The sequence below is a fragment of the Sylvia atricapilla genome, chromosome 5 (assembly GCF_009819655.1).
Source record: "Sylvia atricapilla isolate bSylAtr1 chromosome 5, bSylAtr1.pri, whole genome shotgun sequence".
NCBI lineage: Eukaryota > Metazoa > Chordata > Aves > Passeriformes > Sylviidae > Sylvia > Sylvia atricapilla.
In genome coordinates this window covers 47,235,582-47,253,703 of record NC_089144.1, presented here as the reverse complement: position 1 = coordinate 47,253,703, position 18,122 = coordinate 47,235,582, and the positions used below count along the sequence as shown (strand labels likewise).

Here is an 18,122-nt window from a genome sequence, read left to right as displayed (position 1 = left end):
AAGTCCAAGTTTGTAACCAACTTTCTGGTTTGCTTCCCATCTCACAGAATAGCAATATTTTACCCCTACATATTGTATAGCACAGGTGGATGTATTTCTAAAAACTGACGCTTTCCCTTTCTTAACTTGAACAATTGTTGGCGACATTAAAAAAAAAAATCCCTAGCCCCAAATGTACATTGTTCAGTGCTTCAAAACAGAAATTAAAGGACATCACAAGATAAAAAAATTGTCCAAGTCACTGACCATGCTTGGAAACATGGCACATGAATTAAATAACAGTAAAATTTATAATTATTTTTAAAGTTTTTTTATTAGAATAGTTGTGAATGCTTGTAGAAATAACTGAGAAAAAAAGCTTGGGTAAATGCAGTTTTATATGGACAACACTGATTCAATAAAGGGCAATTAAAGGAAGAAAAGTCTTCACCAAAGAATACTAAAATAATATCAAAATACGTAATCAAGGCCTGCTGTGTTCCAGTGAAACAGTGTACATGAGGGAATGAGAAAGGAGGAGGACATGCCTCTCAAAAAACCTCCCAAACTCATTTTATTAACTGGAACAATGAGAAGGTAAATAAGAATTTATAGAACTACTCAATAGTCCATTGTTTTCTTGAATCAAACCTGCTAGGTTGGTGGGTTTTTTGTGTTTTACTAAAGGCAAATATGCACAGAGGATGATTCTGCCCCCTATTTCAATCCACCACACAGGTATGGATGGCAGCAGCACAATTTCTGCTGCCACCAGCTCACAGCACTGCCAGGCACAGAACAACTGCTGCAAGAGCTGAATGCCTCACTGCTGGTTATGTTTTCTAGGGGATCTAAACTAAACAGCCTCCTTAAAAATCTCAAATGACACAAACTTTTTCAATTAGTAGGTAGCCTGAATCAAAGGAAAACTTTCTCAAAAAGACAGATTGTTTCTGGGCTCATGTCAGAAGAGATGTTCACCACATTTCAGTAAGGGAAGGTTCTTGTCTCCCATTTCAGAGCTGCAAGGCCACAGTGCCAAAGCTCTTTAAGGAACCCAGCACACACCATCCCCACTGCAGGAGAAGTAAAGGCAGCATCAAGAGCTCACATCTCTCTTCTTGATGAGAAACCATGTTCACTCTTCTGAGTGAAACTCTGACTTCACAGCAAAGGAAGAACCTAAATTCATGCTGCTAAAAACGAGCAGAAAAACGAAAAGCGTTCAGCATCCAGATTTCATTACCTTTTGTGAAATGATGTTAAGAGGGTTCAACACAAGTTTTCAAGTAAGTTTTTCTTTCTAGGAAAAGCAAATCTCTTTGATAGCCTGTCCCCAAAATGGGTGCTGAATGCTTCTGAAAATTTGTCTCAGTAGAGGAGAGTAGATTATTGCTCAAACAGCTCAGACCATTAAAAAACAGCAACAAAACCAATACAGATGTTATTTATGGACACCAAAACCATGTGGACAAACAGGCAGCTATAAGGCTGAGCAGGCTGTTAGTTCTACTTGTTATATCAGGTGATGAAGGAGGTGAGAGAAGAAAGGCAGAAGAGGCAGCAAGCCCCAGTGAACGGCCACTGCACACAAAAGAGAGATCTTACTGCAGAGACCTCGCTCTGGAGAACAGCCACTCTTTTTTTCAGGTCCTCCCCTTGGGCCTCTTTGGCACTTAGCTCTTCCTTCAGTTGCTCTACCTGTCACGACATTGTTATGCTTTTAAATATTTATTATTTGTCAGCTTCCAGTCAGCCTGTTTCAGTCCAAGTAACTGAAAGTGACAGAACTGAACAGAAGGATCAACACTGGTCACTCATTTTTTCTCTTCCATTCTTCAATAAGTCTTCTCAAAGGTTTCATGGCTGTGTAATTTCATCTAGGCTGCCAGACAAGAATTTGATTATGAAACAGAAGATATATACTTATGGTTATGTTTACATATGTCAAGTATGTGGCACTTCTCCCAATGGCTTTGAAACTGCCACTCATAAGGAAATTACAACAGGAAAATGGACACACTTCAGCTTAAGAGAAATCATCTTAATTGTCAAGATACAGCCACAAAGTACTTATAAAGTACAACACTGAAAAAATAAATGCTGTGCAGTTACAGAACAAGATAGGACAGCATGATGTCAGGACTGGAGATGGCCATGAGTCATGAGCAAACAGATACCAAAAAGGAACAAAATTTCTGCAGGAAAATAACTGAGCAGAGCAGGAGACAGAAGAGGTCCCGAAATCAAGCAGCTGAACAGCTCTATAGATCCACAGAGGGAGAGGACAAGTGGAAACTGAAGAGCTGCTAACCATGAAAGAAGGAAAGAAAGAGGAAAAGATGGAAAGAAGTGGTGCTCTAATCTCCTCCCCATTCCGAATTTGTGCAGGGAATGAGTTCAAATGATTCCTAGAAGCAATCCAGTGGGATTTTATTAAGCATTTAATAAAATGTAATCAACTGAATTCCTTCAGTTCCTAGAAGCTACCCAGTGGGATAAAGAGCAAAAGTAAGAACAGAGAGATTTATCTACAGGTGTTTCAGTGAGCTGGTGTGAGGCAAGAGGAAGGAACACACACTCAGTACACAGATCTCCTTTGGGGCAAAAATGCTGCTCACTCCAATACACTTCACCCAGCATTCCTTTTTTTGACCAATAATTTCAAGTAGGACAAATGCAGTGGGTTACAATTCCTCAGCACCAGCAGAGTAATTTTCAATCTCCCTTCCAGGGTTTGTACACTGCTTTCAGGGAGGACACAAAAGCTAATTAAGACAGGCAGCACTGCTCACAATAGACTTAAATTTACTGGACAAGAGGGCCTGAACCTTCACTGAAGAATGTTAGGAGCCACTGAAAGTCTGAGAAACAAAGAATGGATTTACTTTTGCCTACAGACAATTCAATAGCCAGTGTCTGTCTTTACACCTGAGGACCAACACCTCTCATTGCTGCATTTGTCCTATATTCCAAATAACAGAAATAATTCATGTCAGTAGTGTTGGAAACTCTACTCTCATCCTGACCCCACAACTGGAAGGAGAGTGGAATGGAAAGCCATCATTGTGACACTTCACACTCTTTTCAGCTTTTATATAATGAAAAGGCCAAACAGTTACAAAACAACACCTGCAAAAAGAAATATCTTTTTTTCAACAAACTACCTTTGGAAAGACTTCAGACCAAATAAAACCAATAACGGATTAGCAATGGTCTAGAAATAAACACAGAAGAGAAGAAAAGAGAGAAAAGAAAATCAGGTGTGACAATAAAAGGAGAGCTTGGGCTACTGACCTTACTGAAACACCATTACAATATTTTCAAATTGGAATTTCAAATGTTCTTAAATATTTTAAGTTATTTTACTGGCTTCATGGCAGGTATTAAATCAATTCTGTTTCCCAGCATTTGCCTGGGAACCCAGACCACACCTCCTAGCTAAAGCAGGAACATTTCCCCCCTCTGTTCACTGAGCTCAGCTGAACACAGGGCTGTTATTTGCTCTCTCAGTACCTTGTTTTTCATGAATTTGGAATGGCTACGGTACACCTCCATCTGCTTCATCTCCTCCTCACGCTCCTCTGTGCTCAGGGCTCCGTTTGACTTCAGCATCTGAATCTCCTCCTCCAGATCCCGCAGGCCACGCTCCATGGAAGAAATCTTGGAATCCTGAAGTGATTAGAGCAGGTGGGTAAAGACACACACTTAGGTGATTTGTTAATGCACTGATGTAGCAAAACAAATGGAGATACACGTCCAAGAAACGACCTGCCCTTGAAATTTACTTAGGAAGTTCTTAGAGGAATCAGTGTTCAACTCTTTGAGTGTTAAGATACTCATTTTTCCACTTATTTTTTTACCTTTCAAGGAAAGCATGAGTTTAGTACTGAAAGAAAACGTGGTTCTGGGCAGGAACACCATGAAGGATGAATAAATAAAGGAACATGAAGAAAAGTTGCCTGTTCAAAGCCAGCACAAACCAGAGACATTTAATTCTAATTGAATGGATGGCAAAATGTGACTGCAAGAATGGCAAAAAATTGGGTTTGTGCCACCAGTTAATTTAAGTGGGGTCACAAATGGGGAACAGCAAAGCACCAGAAGGAAGGAAAATGTGCAATAATCTATTTTTGATTGGATAAAGCAGTAAAGGTTTCTGGCTCATATGTACAACGTATCAAACATTTCAGTGGGTTAAAAATAACCATCTGGAAAAACAAAGTCAATCTATCATTATCCTCCTACTTTTACAGGATGATCAGAGGTATTCATTCAGTGTACCCGGTTTGCTGTTCCTTTAGAAGTCTTCTGTGTTAGGAGCAGCAAGAACAGATTCACATAGCACACAGAGCTTCAGGCACACTCATCATCATGGATATGTGTTTAGGAACTATAATCCCTTAAAGTAGTCTATTTTTGCTTAGTTCGTTTCCCCAAAATATTTAGTCTTTCCTGAAAGACAGATCTGATCTGAAACTAAACTTTCATAAACAAAACCTTTCTAACTTTTTCTTTGTCTGATAAGCAAAGCACAGCTCAACAAAAATCTCATTTTTACATAAAGAGATTTTTATTCATGAGATGAGATTTTTTAAAAGCATCATTAGGAAGATCTAATAGGGTCTCCTGCTTAATGTTTGATAATGAAGTTAAAAATTGATAAAGTAGATCTTTGCAACAAAAATATAGAGGTCGTAAGGTGAAATGATTTGTTGAAATTGACAACAGAATTTCATTTCAGTGATCACATCATTTCCCAGAAATGCCCCTGTGCTTCTCTTTTCATAGTAAAGACACTTAATGTTACCAGACGGTCAATTAGTTTTCACTACTATGGACCACAAAGATGACTAATAAAAGAGTGACAGCAGATGAAAGGCTTCAGAGTAGGAAGATGGGATGTAAACAAGGAAAATTGCAAAGACAGTTTCCAATTCTTCAACTCTATTTGTCCAAACCCTGTCTGATGTATTTTATGAGCAATACAATATGAAATATGATGGCATAAAGCTATGTAAACCACACACTTGATTGTGACTCCTGAGCTCTTGGCCAATTGCCATCAGTCCATTAAACACTTAAGCTAATGGCTTAAGAATTCAATCAGAAATTCATCTAGAAAAGCTAGGTTTATAATGGCACACAGACATATTTCTAGCTATATGACCCATTCTTTAAGTGGGTGTCGCTTTTGCTAGCTCTCTTGATACACAGAATGTAAAGCAGTATTTCAAACACTGATAACATAAGAAGAGAAGAACCCACATCATAAAATCTCACAAATCTTTCATATTAATCTATCATTCCCATTCTTGTAATATAATGAATGTTTGGTTAACTGTAAGAAATCTGTGTCTGCTGCTGCAGGCAGACAGAAGATGAGTTTCTACTGTGTCTGTCTCTTCAGTGATAATAAAATTTTTATAGTATAAAAATACACTTATTTTTAACTACAAGACTGACAGAAACAAAAGTGGAGTCACCTTTCACATGAAAACCCATTTTGCAGAGAACAGATGCTACTGCTGCCCATGCATAAGCATTACCTTCATCTCAATCACAGTCTGGAGAGCCTTTGTCTTGGCCGTGTCGGGAGCACTGTCAAAGCGCCGATGGATTTCCTGGAGAGCAGGAATGAAAGCAGGAGTTACACCAATGGCAGGGCCCCAATACAAACATCAGCACCAGAAGCTTCTCTTTCTAATACAGAGCATAACTCAATGCTGCTTTCTGATGCTGCCAGCTCACACATTTTATCACTTCTCATATCACAGAAAGGATTGCCAAGAGCTCATTCGACATAATCCCAGCCTCAGTTAAAAAGGCACAGCACAAACTGCACCTTTGACTACCCTCTTACTGAAAATACACTTGAAATGACAGCTGGGTTTACTACAAAGCTCTATCCCCAACCAGCTAAACTAACCTGAACTCCTGATAATGTCTCATGGAAGACATACACATAATACACTGGCCTAGAGGCTTGCTGAAAACACCAACACTCTGCTTTCTATTTCAACAAGTTGTAAGGGTGCAGCTGTTGTTCACTCTCTTTTTCCAGCATTTTTTTTACCCTGGAGTGGCAACATTTAACTATACAGGATGAAAATTTTTCTGAAGGCTCTTGGCCTGGAGCATACCTGGAAATACATTCTGTTCAGCCCATTGCTCTAGAGGCTCAGGGGATGCAGGCAGGAGGATATAAATCCATGGGATATTTCTGTTGATGTCAACTCAGAAATATCATGCTTCAAACTGCTACAGAAAGCTGGAACAACTTGCTCTATCATATAAAGCTTGGGTTTCAAGGCAACAAGTTGCTGTATTGTTTCTCTTCTTTTTTGTGTAAAAAGAGGAGAAACAATACAGCAACTATTAACACTCTTTGTCTTCAAAAAGAATTGTCCTTACAGCATACTCTAATGTTAACTACAAGAATGTGAATTCTCTTAGAATGTTGATCTTATATGCCAGAAAAACACTTTGGTGCCCACAGAGCACAAACTGTGATGCCAGTTAACCTAACAATGGATTGTATTATGTGCCCACACACCATTTATCGATCCATCCACTCCTCTCAAACACCTGAAAGACAAATCCCAAGAGCCACCCTCAAATTTGTATTTTCAATAGACTGAAGAGTTAAAATTCTGTATGGCAGTCATTCCATGCAACTATCATGCAACTATTCCATGCAACTATGTAACTATCCCCACATGATTAATTATTTCATTGAAAAAGGCAGAATTGCACAATGCTTTTCAAAAATACTGAAAACACTACTTTAAGACTGTGAATCTCTTACACAGCTCTGAGTGAGCAAGACTGAAATGTGTTGAGACATGACAAGGACCACAAGAACCTTGCATTAAGTCTGGCATCAGACCATTTGCATAAGTTGATGCCTGTGAATGGTAATAACAAGAAAATCCAATAGAAGGTGTCTCTGGTTTTAAATATTATATTTGTGTATTTTTTGAGAAGCTGTTTTTATAAGTGTGTTTGCAGTGTACAGTGGCATTCTCTGAAATAATAAAAAAAAAAAAAAAACCCTCCTGAAAAAAGTAAACCTGAAAACCCCTCTAAATATATTTGTTTCTCCTAGAGTCAGCAGAAAACTTGAGAGCCTCTGCACAAATGTTACTGGCATCACACAGAAAAGAGTGGAGCAACACCATTATTATTCTACTTACCTGTACCTACATTCTCAAAATGGATTTACTCAAAGAAATTAAAATGAACTCTTATGAGCTTTTAGCAACTGAGAAAACAAAGGATAACAAGGTCAAATTTAATATGCCATAAATCTGTTTTGGACACTATTATTTTTATTTTAGCAGTTAGATAATTTCCACTTGTGCAGAGACACTGTTTCTGACCTGAGGATATAAAATCAGCTTCTGCTGTAGAGTTGGGATAGGTGGGATACAGGTCTGTAAAGGGATGCTGACACAACAGTGCTTCCACCACTGCTCAGGGTTTTCCCAAAGAGAAAATTCCTCCAAGCTCCTTGCTGAGCAATGCCTGTAGCTCCCCTGTCTGAAGTGATGCTCTGCACCTCAGCACAGGAAATGTCCTACTTCCATCACCCTCAGTAATTCCACTGTGATTTGGATGACATAACCTGCTGAAAAATAACACCTCCTATCTCCTGACTGCACAGGAAGGGCTTCACTTTGGCACCATGCCTGTGATCCTGAAGAGCCTGAGAAAAAAACTGCAGGCAGCCTGAGCCTCTCTGGAGCACAGACTGCTGAAGTGAAGCAGAGCACAGATCCCTCCTGAAGTATGAAATTCAGGCTGCATCCATGTCCTAATGTACTAATGGATCCTCTCTCTAATGTGTTCAGATCCTGTTGGGGACACACACCCCACAGATGAATGAAAATAAAGATTGGAACCTGTAAAACAGGATTTTGTGTTAGACTTAAGAACACAGGGCCGCACACAAACATCAGGATCAGAAAAAACAGAAACCCAGTCCTTCATTCCTTGGTTAGCCATTCTGATAAAGTAATACAAGATTTTTCCTTTGCTCTCACACATTAAGAACTTTCTTATGTAACTGCTATTGTTTCCTAACAGGTTAGTAAAATTTAGCATCTTTGCATCCCTGAGTGCAAATTCAATTATTGTAACAAGGGATGGCTCATATAAATCTCTTTTATATTTTTATTGCTTGCATATGTTCAATGACGCCTTCATTTAAAAGTGATAGCAAAAAGGAAAATCAAAATTATGGTGCAAATTGATTCCAACTCTAAAGTACACTCACAGGCAACAAAAATCAAAACTGGGTTGTTCTGTCCAAAAAAATCTTTGAGATTCAATAACTAGAAACTGAAGGCTAGAAATAGTCATAAGTTCTAAACAAGGCGGGCACATTCTCCGGAATTGGGGTTTATATTTCATTATTAATTCTTAATTTTTAATTAAGAATATCTTTCTTCCTTTTCAAGGAAATCTACCACAGAAAAGGTATAAACTAAAGGTGTCATTATTACATCTGCCAGGTAATAATGATAGCTCTGCAAGGCAGCACAGTATCCCTATGAGGAACAATACTCTTAATTTTCTGGTCAGCATAATTACATGGAACAGCTGATCAAACAGACTGAGAACACTGAACGTAAAGAATAGCTGTGATAAAGTGATTTTAACACACCATAAGTACAAAGTCCATGGGGTTTATTTTTAAATAATTCCAAATTAGAGCATACAGTTTAGAATTGAAGGAGTTCCCAGTACTGAGCAATATTGCCAGTGTCAATGATATACATGTGCATAATAATGAGGGTTAAATTTAGTCCAAAACTTTTTTTCCCTCATAACCTGGCTATATCATTCATTGTCATTTCCTGAGCTGCTCCTGAGTCTGATTTTGCACAGGATTTAGAACAAATGGAAAGGAGCACTTTCAAGCAATGATGTCTTTATAGTGGGGTGGGTTATTTGCTTAAAAGTCCAGCAACTTCTCTCTAAGGAGCCACAAGACAAGCAGTTTCCAAAGCAACAGAGGACATGCCTCCCATCTCCTGCCAAACCTGCATTATCAGGCAGCATATTCCACAGAGACAGTAACAAAAATGTGCCATTTCATACATTCATTTCTTTTTTAAAAAATTGTCGAAAAACACAATTAAAAGCACAGTCATGATCCTGGCTTTTTCAAATCCTAACTGTACAATCCATATCTTTGAGTAAGCCATTATGATATCCTGTGCTGGATCTTTGCATCATTCATTGGACTGGGCAGTTTTGACTACAAACTGGTTTTATTCTCCAGCTTTATCCCCCAGGTCTTATTAAATGAATGTTATATTTCTTCTACCTAAAGTTCAGTCTCTCAGATGGCTTTTCTGCCTACCTAGATTTTAGCAACCTAGTTCGAATTAATGACAATGAATTGCAAACATTATAACCAAAGGAAAATTTCAGGAGCATCCATCAGCTCAGTACTAATGATCACTATTAACTCCAAAAATTATTTAGTAGCTGTAGAAGATAAAACAGATCTTTAGTTGTGCAGAAGAACAAATCATACTTGATTAACTTGATTTTCTTCTACCTGCTGTGTGGCTAAGTGGGGAGCAATGGGTGCTCCCCGTCCCAAGGCCACCAAACATCCCTGCAGGCAAATCTGGGAGGCACAGGCGGGGCAAGAGGTTAAAGGAGATGGAAATGACCCGGGCTGTGAGGCACAAAGACTAGTGCTGATCAGCACTGGGAGCTCCAGCCCTCATTAGTGCCTTCATTAATGATCTGAGCCATGGGACAGGCAGCACTCCCAGCAGCTCACAGACAGATGGAATTCGGGGAAGATGCGAGTTGGATCAAGCCATGTGCCCTTGATGTGGAAAACCCCCTTGCCTTGGGTTGTAATATGTAACCAAAAGTCCCAACACCCTGACCAACAGGGTGTCAGGTCATATTCTGTCAGTGCTTCTAGGATTTTTTTGCATTTGCTTGGTTTTTTGTACATTTGTATTTTTTTAGTAAAGAACTGTTATTCTTATTCCCATATCTTTGCCTAAAAGACTCCTTAATTGCAAAATTATAATAATTTAGAGAGAGAAGGTTGACATTCTCCATTCCAAGGGAAGCTCCAGCTTTCCCTGGCAGACACCTGTCTTTCCAAACCAAGACACCCCCAAAGCAGCCTGGGCTGTAGGAACAGAAGTGCAGGAGGTGGAAAGCAGAAGGGAGGGAAAAGTGTTTGTTCAGCTGAAAAGAAAAGGCTTGGGGAGAAACCTGATGCCTTCTAGAGCTAATTGGAGTTCCAGAGATGATGGAAACAAAAGTCTTCTTAGAAATGGAAGGATGATAGGCAACAGACAGAATTTGCAGCACTAAAATCTACACCTGCTAATATGAAAAAGGTTTTACCAGCAGAACAACCAAATGCTGGAGCAGGTGCCCAGAGAGGCTGTGGAATCCCCACTGCTCAAAATTGCTGCTTTGAGCAGAAGGTTGCATGGAATAACCTGTGGGAGAGCCCTTTAATCTGCATGACTCATTTATATAAATATCTTTACTACCAGGTGCCAGAAGGTGACTGGGTAGTATCACAATTGTTTAGTTTCAGGATTTTTTATGCATTTTTTTTTCAAAAAGTGCCCCAGACCAGTAATTTTAACTTCTATTTCAACAAGACATCAAAAATGAACTGAAAAAAGAACATATAAGAATCCGGTAGAATTTATTTCATTGCTATTGGAGTTTTTGCTACTAAAATGATATAGTTATACAAGTCTGCAAGCAGTAATCATGGTAGTTCCTTTGGAAATTATTTCTGCATTTCCCACTTGTCATTTCCTGCATTTGCAAAACCAATCAACATAATTCCCTGCAAAAAACAAATGACTGTATTCATAAAGAGCATGACTTGGAAAGATGTGCTGGCAATTGCACACACATTGATAATGGAGGGTGCCAATTGCTTTGAACCTCAGTTACCCCTGGCTAAAGTAACTCATCTCTGTTTTGCAATTGTATTAATCCATTGAGACGATTATTTCTAAATCCAATTAAAACCTCAGATATTAGGACACTTAAGTTTGTTAACAAAGGCATCACCTAAAGTGAAAATTAAAGCTCAGCTTCCTGCTCATCTCAGTATTTCAATCAGCAGGAAACAAAAGCAAAATCCCTCAAAACTTTGGCATTAGAGTAAAAGCAAGGTAAGAAGAGGACTAATTCAAGCCAGCCAATTAGCTGTAAGCACCAAGTCATTGTGTTGAAATCTGACTACTGAAGTGTGACTAAAAAGCTGAAGAAAAGTCAATTAAAAATTAAAATCTTAATCTTGTAGAACTTCATTTACATATGTGCTGTTATTAATTTTTTCTCTTTCCTCTTATTTAAGGTGCTAAAGCACTCATTTTGTATTTAAATTAGCTTCCAACTTGCTATGGGTATTTTTAGGTTTTTTTCCTTCCACTACAAAGTTTGGCATTTGCGGAAACAAACTTCCACAAATCTCACTTCTACTGCAGAAAAGTGCAGGATAATGTGACCATCTCCAAGGAAAGCAAACGTAAGATGTAATTTGCAAACAAAGCCAATCAAAAGCCAATCATCTAACATGTATTGACAAAGAAAATGTTCTAAAATAACAAAACATCAAAAAGCATTGAAGTTTAAGCATTTTAAACCTCTAATCCCCAGACAGATTTATGCATTGTTTCACATAGTTTTTAAAATACTATCTGAAGGGTATGGAAGTACTAAAATGAAAGAGTAAGAAATTCTCCTGTATGACAAAGACTAGCCCAAGCATACAGAAAAAAATTGTTTTGAAATAAGAGCAAGAATTAAATAATTTACCCCCATGCTAGAAAAAGCATATGAAGAAACCTCCTGAAATTTTATTAATTATTTCACTTTGATGAGGCAATAATTATAATACAGAATAAACATCATGACAGATGACTGGAGTTCTTTCTTCCATTTACTTAATACCCACTCATTATTTAACTACTGTATAAAAATCAGGAATTTGCCATGCTAGAATAAGGTGGTTTAGAAACAGAACACAAATACATTATTTTCCAGCCTGATTTTTCAACTTTTGAAGAATTACGAAGCTACCAACCTTTGCACTGAGCAAAGATGGAAATAATTTCATACATGTTTGAATATTGTCATTCTTACCTAAGGTGACATATAGAATATTCCAAACAAAAATGGTATTTAAAAAAATTTAAATGCATAAAAGCTACATTATGCATGCTTTCAAGTTGCAATAGCCTGTTTTCTCAAGTTTTGACCTACAAAACCTCTGCATGTTTTAAAACTACCTGCAGACCAAACAAGCAATGCTAATAAAGACATAATTATTTAAATTATCTTGATTTAAATCACTCCTCCCTTTGCTACTTGCTTCTAGAAGGTTAAAAGCAGAAACTTCTTTTTACCTCATCAGAAAGGTATCCCCCAGTATGATGGCAGTAAGAGTTCCACTTACTGAATCTACCTACTCCTGCAAACAAAACTTCTCTTGAAGTATCTTATTTATGTTGCAAAATCTTGGCACAGGACAAAAGTGTTCCTTGAGTTAACTCTAATTGCTCCAATTAAAATTTCTGAATCCTCCTCTGAGCCTAGAGCAGAAAAGGGGAAGAATTTTAACACACCCACGGAGAAATAATTTGTTTGCAAAACTTGTCAGAGCTCATTAAAACGCGGTCAGACAAGTGAAGCAACTTCAGCCCAGCTCAGCAGGGCTCTGCTGGGACAGCAGGTGCCACCTCCCTCCTTCTCCCTGAGCCCCTTGCTGCTGCTCCTCGGCCACCACAGGGAGAAATCTGGCTGATCTCAGGTTAAATCCACTTGTGCGACCCCTGGTGAGCTGCCTGCTGCTCTGCAGAGCTCTGCCCATGGGACACAGAGCATCCAGGGCTCATTCCTAGGGGAATGTTGGCACTGTTCCATCCAAACAGCCTCAGAGGGTTCCTTGCAGTAAGGCCATCCTAGAGAACTGTGTTGCAGCTCACAAACAGCACTTTGTGGGGTTGCCATTTCAACAAACACTCAGAAAGGAAAGAAATAATAGCTTTTTCTGCCACAGCCTCTTTCTTTAAGCTCATTGTGAATGAGTGCCCTCATGAACCACCCATTTCAGTGTCTGTTTTACAAACAGAACCTCCCTTTATTTGTTAAGCACTTCATCCCTAACTCCTTCATTCAGTTTTATACTCAGCTGGAATAAAAATCCATCTTGTTTGAATGGGGTCAATTATTAAAAAAATAAAAAAATTAAAGTCAAAACTGTAATTTACTACGGAACAGTTTCTGGACACAAAGTATAAAGCTCCTGTCAGCCCTTCCCTCATTTCACACTACTGCAACATGCAAGCCTTGACTCTAGAACTGCCTTCTGAAGAAAAAAGCCTTCAGGATGAACAGCCTTCCATTTAAAAAAAATGGCTGTGCTCAGCCATCTACACTCACAGTCCCCCTGCTGGACTGTCCTTACAAATCACAGCCTGCCCAGAGTGCTCCAGGTGTTTGGAACACCAGCTCTGGATGCAGCCACATCATATTGTGCATTAATTGCACTGATATTTGGGCTGTTAATCTGTGTAGTTGAGAAAAGTCCATTTCTGATCAGCGCATCAGAAGTGCTCCCCTCTGGGGAGTGGGGAGCAGGGAGGCTGTCAGGAAGAGCACAGCAAGCTTGGTTATCTTTGGAGCTATGCACCACCACTGATAACTCTGCCACAGGCCAAGTCTGGAACAAAGAGGCAGCAGTTAATTCAACTTGGGAGCTATTCTGGAAGCTGTAGTCCAGCTGCTGCATTTCATATAGTATTTCTTCCTGGTATGAAAATAATTTTGTTTTTGAAAGTTAAGATTAGAATACCAACACCAATAATTGTCCCTAAGACTGAAGAAGGCGTATTCAAAATAGCAGCCATCTTTTGATAAGCTCTGAAGCTTAAGCTTGTTTTCCAGGACAGAGGAATGTGATGCAGCCACACTGTTATCTGCTGAAGTCAGGGCATTCTGATGTTCAATGAGACATTAAAGTTCTAGCTATTTGTGTTAATGAGAGAATGTCCTCTGTACCAGTTGGTGAATACATCCTATGCTGGATATAGCAACTTTCCCATGGACTTATACAAACCATTTCTTGAGATCCTCTGCAGTCAGGGCAATTGGAAAAAGCCCAAGAGAGTCAAATTGCTCATGGGGATACCTCTCAGCAGCTGCAGGAGAATCCATTTAATAATCTGGATTTAGGAGATGCCCTGGGATATGATCAAAATATGTGATGTCTTTTACATGAGGAACAATTCAGCAGCACTGGATTTTTCAGCCTAGAAAAAGGGAGATCTTGGAATGGACATAATAACCTAAAACTGTGAGTGGCACACAGTTATAATCTTACCAGAACCACAACTCTGACCTCTCTTAGAACTTGTTTGCCTTAGGAAATTCATGCAAACTTTAGTACAGTAACAGGAGTAGCAAATATGAAGAAATCTATTAATTCACATTTAATTCTCAAGGTCATACTGCTGGCCACTGTAACTGCACTGTCTGCCTGCAAAACTGTCTGATGACCTCGAGTCTCAACATCACAGTATGAATCACATGGAGGTTTCAAAGCAGGAAAACTGAGGGATAACTTTTTGCTTCAAGATGTAGATCTTTAGTATTATTTCCAGCAAATATTCTATCAGAAATCTAACACCTTGCAGAGTCACATACAGTACTAGTGGATTCTGACATCTCAGAATTTCTTTTGTTAAGATTTTCAAGACTGCTATTAACCTTTTCTAATGTGTGAGGACATGAAATATGACCTGACCTCCCAAACTCTTGTGAATCGCTTTGAGACACTAATGCTTCCTTTCACAGCAGCATTTAGAGAAGAGTTTAGCCTGCCTTTTCAGATACAGGGAATGCCTGATATGGAACCAGCAAGAACAGAGAGTCATTTCTTCATGGCAGCTCAAAAATTCCATCATTGGTGTCTGGGGCAGCAAAGGGCTAAAATAACCTACAACTATGGAAATACAGGTGAACAAAACAGAGGATCAGCTGAAGAGGGTGATGCAGACACACCTAACAGGTGACACACCTAAGAGAGACAACTTCCAAGTTGAAACAGGGATAGCAACCTCCTGCAGAGCATCTGGGTGCTCAGGCAGTCAGATGCTGTCAGCTGCAAGTTCCTCTGATTTTCTGCAGCCTGCCAGAGCCCCAGGCATGAGACTGAGTTGGATGCAGGTGAGTCTGAGGTCACTTAGCTCAGCCTTGCTCAGAGCTCAAGGACAACACATGGCTACAAACAAAACTGCTGCTGTCACCCAGTTCCATAAGGAGATAATACTGCGCCATGTTTCTGAGGGTGCTCCAGCTTCACACCTGTATCCCAAAATATAAATGGTTTGGGCTACAAATGACGTTACACCCAGCTTACACTTCTCAATGAATCAGGGCTGGGTAAGCAGCAAGGAGTAATTACTTCTAAAACATTTGATAAGTGGCATTTGCACTTCCAAGTCAGTAGGTCATTTCTACCTCCTCTAGGAAGTCTTTTACCACAAAGACAGGATTTAAATGACCAAATATGGGTGAATGGAACACGAATTCTTATCTCACAACATCTACTCATCAGCAGCAGGAACAAACATGACCACAATTCCTCAAAAATTGCGCAGCTCCTGCCAGCTTTTCATTTCTGTTGCTGGACTTAGAGCAGAAACAAATGGAAGCCATTTGAGGCTCTTCCTGAAATAGTTACAAGAATTGGAACAGAATTATCACTGGTTGCTAAATAAAGGAAAAACTGTAGTGCAGAAACTCTGGAATCATATTATGTTCACTCCAGACATTCAAGAGATTACTGCTCTAAAAAAATAAATCTGGCCTAAATCTGGCTCAGAAATGCAATGGGCTCTAGCTTCCTTATATAAATGCTTGCAAGAGCACAAGCACTATGGGTCAGGCCCTAGAAAACATATGAATAAGAGGTATTAAGAAGTATTTATGTGCTGTATACACTCATCTCAAAAAACTCTTCCAGGCCTTGCTTTCTTGACTTCTTAGAGAGCCTTAAATCTTGTGTACACATAGAGCTTTCCAAAAACTGCGGAACCATGAGACAGACACCAATGTGCAGAACAGGTCGGTCAGTAGATTGATCCACATGGTGCACACACATGGAGAGCTATCAATTCATGCCTTCAGTTGACAGATGTAAAATAATCTGTACACTGAATCTTAGCACTGGCGAATCCATATAAACACATATTTATCTGTGCATCTACACAATCCATGCTGAATTACCAGCCTCTTAGAAGTTAATATTGGATTACTTTAGGAGGCTGGTTGACAAGAGGAAAACGCATTTAGTAATATCAAAAAATGTAACTATACTGGCTACACAATAACTCATTTTCCTTCATTTTACTAAAATATTTGTATTCTCTATAGACTATATTTTGTTATAATTAGTTTAAAATGATTAATAGTGAAGAATGCCTGCCATTGTATTCTTTTAAGGTACAATATAGACATAACAATAGTTTTTCTGCTTCCAGATGGATGGTGAGAAGGGGTTACTATGTGTGCAACAGCGTCCCTTTAAGAAATCTTTTATTTGGCTGTGCATCCAGGGCAGCTAATCGTTTTATCAAATACCCTTCACAGCAAGACGACTGTTTCCATGGAAACTGTGGAGCAATCATCCATTACTCTTGCAAAGATTTCTCTCTCTGCTCTCACCTAAATACAGGTAGCTACTTTCTCTCTAACCACAGCAGAATAGAAGAATTCATTTTACAGACTTTGGGACAATTCACCTCCAGAGCTCCCTATGGAGACTACAGGGAAAGTGGGGGCCCCCAGCACAAAACCCCAAAAGGTACATGCAAGGAGGCCATAAAGAAGTTTTAAAATAGGCACAAGTTCTGTGGAATCTAGTATAAAATAAAGCTTATAAAGACAGAAGATTCTTTCCTTACAACCGTGAAATGGATAGGAGACAGAGAGGAGTTTAACATGAATGCTGAGTTTGGTCACTCACCTCTCTCAGCATGTTGTTTTCTTTTTCCTTCTGTTCCAGAAGGCTTTCCAAGTGGTGCACGTGCATCTCCGCCTCAGCCAAGCGCCGTGTCCGCTCGTGGTCCTCCTCAGTGGCCTTTGCTGACAGCCCTTTGCTCTGCAGCATCTCCAGCAGCTTTTTGATGGACTCATCGCGTGCGTTCAGCGTCTGTTTCTGCGTCTCGATGCGCAGCTCCATCTCCTCCAGGGTTTTCCGCAGCAGGAAGAGCTCCTTGGCCTGGCGCTCGTGCTCAGCATGCAGGCGCTGGAAGTTCTCCTCGGTCAGCTCGGCCACCACGGGCTCGCTGCTCCTGCTGCTGCTGTCCTGCTGGAACAGCTGGTTCAGGTCCCGCTGGATGCGCAGCTCGTCCTGCAGGGCCTGGATCGTCATCTGCATGTGCTGCAAGGACAGATAAAGAGAATCAGAGGATTCCCTCCACTGGAGACATAAAGGAAACACCATGAGCCACATCACACCTCCTGGACTGCGACAGTTTTGGCTTCTTTTCTTCTCTGCCAAGGTCAGGATGAATAACACGGGAAGCAAAGATGTCAAGTTCAGACTTGGAATGTTTATTGTATCTTATCTATTTACAGTATTTACAGGCTCACGAACCATGAGCTTAACTAGCAAGCCAGGGAAACGAGGTAAAATGTAGTACTTCTACCTCTTTCTAAGATCACTTAAGCAGTAATTACCCAATAATGAGGTGACACCTATATTAATTTTATTTCTGACCCAATAATGACCATCTGAGATCCGCAATGTGGATATCTTTCACCCAATTACAGAAAACCACCCAAACCCATGAAGAAGAAGGAAGAAGGTGGTGAAGAAGAATGACGAAGACAATACCCAAAATTTTCCATCTCGACTTATATGTATTACTATACAGTAAAACCCCAAATTCTATGTTTCTAGGATTCCAACACTGAACCACCAACCAAGAGGAAACCACAATGCCAAGAGACCAACACTGGAGTTTTTTAAAAACAGGAATTGGGTTATACTACAGAAAGTTCAAGTTCCTCCTTCTATGCCTAGTAAAGGTTGCTTAACACTTAGAAAACTCTTGCTTGAGTGA

General features: G+C 39.6%; 1 protein-coding gene across 7 annotated transcripts in view; it reads right to left on the bottom strand.

Moving 5' to 3' along the window:
• The window catches only part of ERC1 (ELKS/RAB6-interacting/CAST family member 1), a 252,432-nt gene that overhangs the window by 188,918 nt on the left and 45,392 nt on the right, over positions 1 to 18,122 (bottom strand). For 4 of the 7 annotated variants that reach the window (XM_066319384.1, XM_066319386.1, XM_066319387.1 and 1 more), the window contains exons 2-5: positions 17,021 to 17,437; positions 5,529 to 5,603; positions 3,496 to 3,651; positions 1,597 to 1,680 (exon numbers count right to left, since the gene is read on the bottom strand). In XM_066319384.1, coding sequence (XP_066175481.1) covers positions 1,597 to 1,680; positions 3,496 to 3,651; positions 5,529 to 5,603; positions 17,021 to 17,437 — 732 coding nt within the window. The remainder of the gene's footprint in view (positions 1 to 1,596; positions 1,681 to 3,495; positions 3,652 to 5,528; positions 5,604 to 17,020; positions 17,438 to 18,122) is intronic. The other 3 variants (XM_066319385.1, XM_066319392.1, XM_066319391.1) reach the window with 1 other exon arrangement.